At 26.1% G+C, this 1,661-nt stretch overlaps 1 protein-coding gene across 1 annotated transcript; it reads left to right on the top strand.

The window, feature by feature from the left end:
• The first annotated feature begins 640 nt into the window (after nt 1-640).
• On the top strand, nt 641-1,113 carry LOC130818336 (uncharacterized). The gene has a single exon (XM_057684470.1). The coding sequence runs from the start codon at nt 699-701 to the stop codon at nt 1,026-1,028; it is 330 nt and encodes a 109-aa protein (XP_057540453.1). The 5' UTR covers nt 641-698; the 3' UTR covers nt 1,029-1,113.
• The last annotated feature ends 548 nt before the right edge of the window (nt 1,114-1,661 follow it).

Here is a 1,661-nt window from a genome sequence, read left to right as displayed (position 1 = left end):
GCAGCCAAGTAAGACTTCCAAGTCCTCAATCCTGATCAATTATCATCCCAATCCTACGTAGCTTTATACTTTTTTTTTTTTATTTCTCTTATTTTAATTTATTTTACTAATTTTATGCTTTTAACATTTTGTTTTATTTTTATTTTTTTTAATCTTATCCACAAATTTATACTATCCCTTCATCTTAACTACTCATTTATATCATCTGCTTGTTTTTTTTTCTCGTTCTTAAATATTTAAACCTAATTTTCCTTTTTGCTAAATTTCTTCTATTTTGCACTTGATGCAGGGGCGGAGCAAAGATTTTAGAAGCCTATTTTTTTTACGATGCTTTTTAAAAATAAGGCCCTTTATTATATTAAAATATAAAATTTTGTCTACTTTAAGAAAAATAATTCAAAACAAAATACATTGTAATATTATAGTACTTCAAATATAAAAAAATTTACAAACAAACAACTTAAAAAGTATTAAATAAAACCATTTAATATTTGAGACCCTTATTTCCGAGCGTCCTAGGCGTTTGGCTATCTCGGATGCCCTAAAAACCGTCGAGGTGAAAAAGTAGAGGGACAAAGGGAGTATTTTATTTACTTTGACTCTTCTTTACAAATCCATGTGTATATATATATACTTAATTCATCCCTCATCTTTAAACAAATACATTCATATTTCATAACAACAATATCTAAAATAAAATGGGAAATTGCTTAAAACATGAATCCCAAGTTCAATGGGGTGGGGAAGATCGTCCGAAGTCTTTTACGACATCGGGCGTCGATAAATCAGCCATGAAAGTGGAAGAAGAAGAGCTAATAAGCTCCAGAAATGGAGGGTTTTCGAAAATAAAAGAAGTTAAGGTAAAGATAACAAAGAAGGAATTACAAGAATTGTTAGGCAAAATGAAAATGCGACAACAAGGATTTTCTCCAGAACATGTCTTAGGACAGTTGGTCAAAGTTAGTGTTCATTGTGAATCCCATCATAGATCATGGAGACCAAGATTGCAAAGCATTCCCGAACTTTAATCATCGTATTTTTGTGTATCTCATTGATGACAATGATAATGAGGTTTAATCCTCTTTTCTATTATTAAGGTGTGTGTGTGTGTGTGTGTGTATATATATATATATATATATATATATATATATATATATATATATATATATATATATATATATATATATATATATATATATATATATATATATATATATATATATATATATATATATATATATATATATATATAAAAAAGGTTTTTAGTTAAAAGAGTGGCAAATCAAAGAGGATATTAAGTGTATTCAAGAAGTATTTATGTATATTGGAAATTTTGCAACTTGTATATAATTTTTGAGAAATTCTAAAGATACTTCTATAAACTTATTATTATTGTTCTCAATTGGGTAAAAGATTTAATTTTTAGATTCTGGTTTATAATGAAGTATTTATAGAAATATGGTTTATCGTATAGTATATATGAATTAGTGACTTTCTCTAATTTGTGTGGTGGAGTGGAAATTCCTTAGATAAATGTTGAGTTTTTGCCAACTAAGTGACACTAAATTTTAATTTGTACATTTAATTTAAATGAACATAAATATCAAATATAAGTTATTTTAAGGGCGATATATAAATATTAAATATATTGTCTAAAATGA

The sequence above is a fragment of the Amaranthus tricolor genome, chromosome 7 (assembly GCF_026212465.1).
Source record: "Amaranthus tricolor cultivar Red isolate AtriRed21 chromosome 7, ASM2621246v1, whole genome shotgun sequence".
NCBI classification, from domain to species: domain Eukaryota; kingdom Viridiplantae; phylum Streptophyta; class Magnoliopsida; order Caryophyllales; family Amaranthaceae; genus Amaranthus; species Amaranthus tricolor.
The sequence above is the reverse complement of the archived record's forward strand: the minus strand, read 5'-3'. Positions and strand labels throughout refer to the sequence as shown.

Excerpts from the sequence above, each read along its gene's own strand:
- LOC130818336 (XM_057684470.1), top strand. The coding sequence starts at position 699 with ATGGGAAATTGCTTAAAACATGAATCCCAAGTTCAATGGGGTGGGGAA.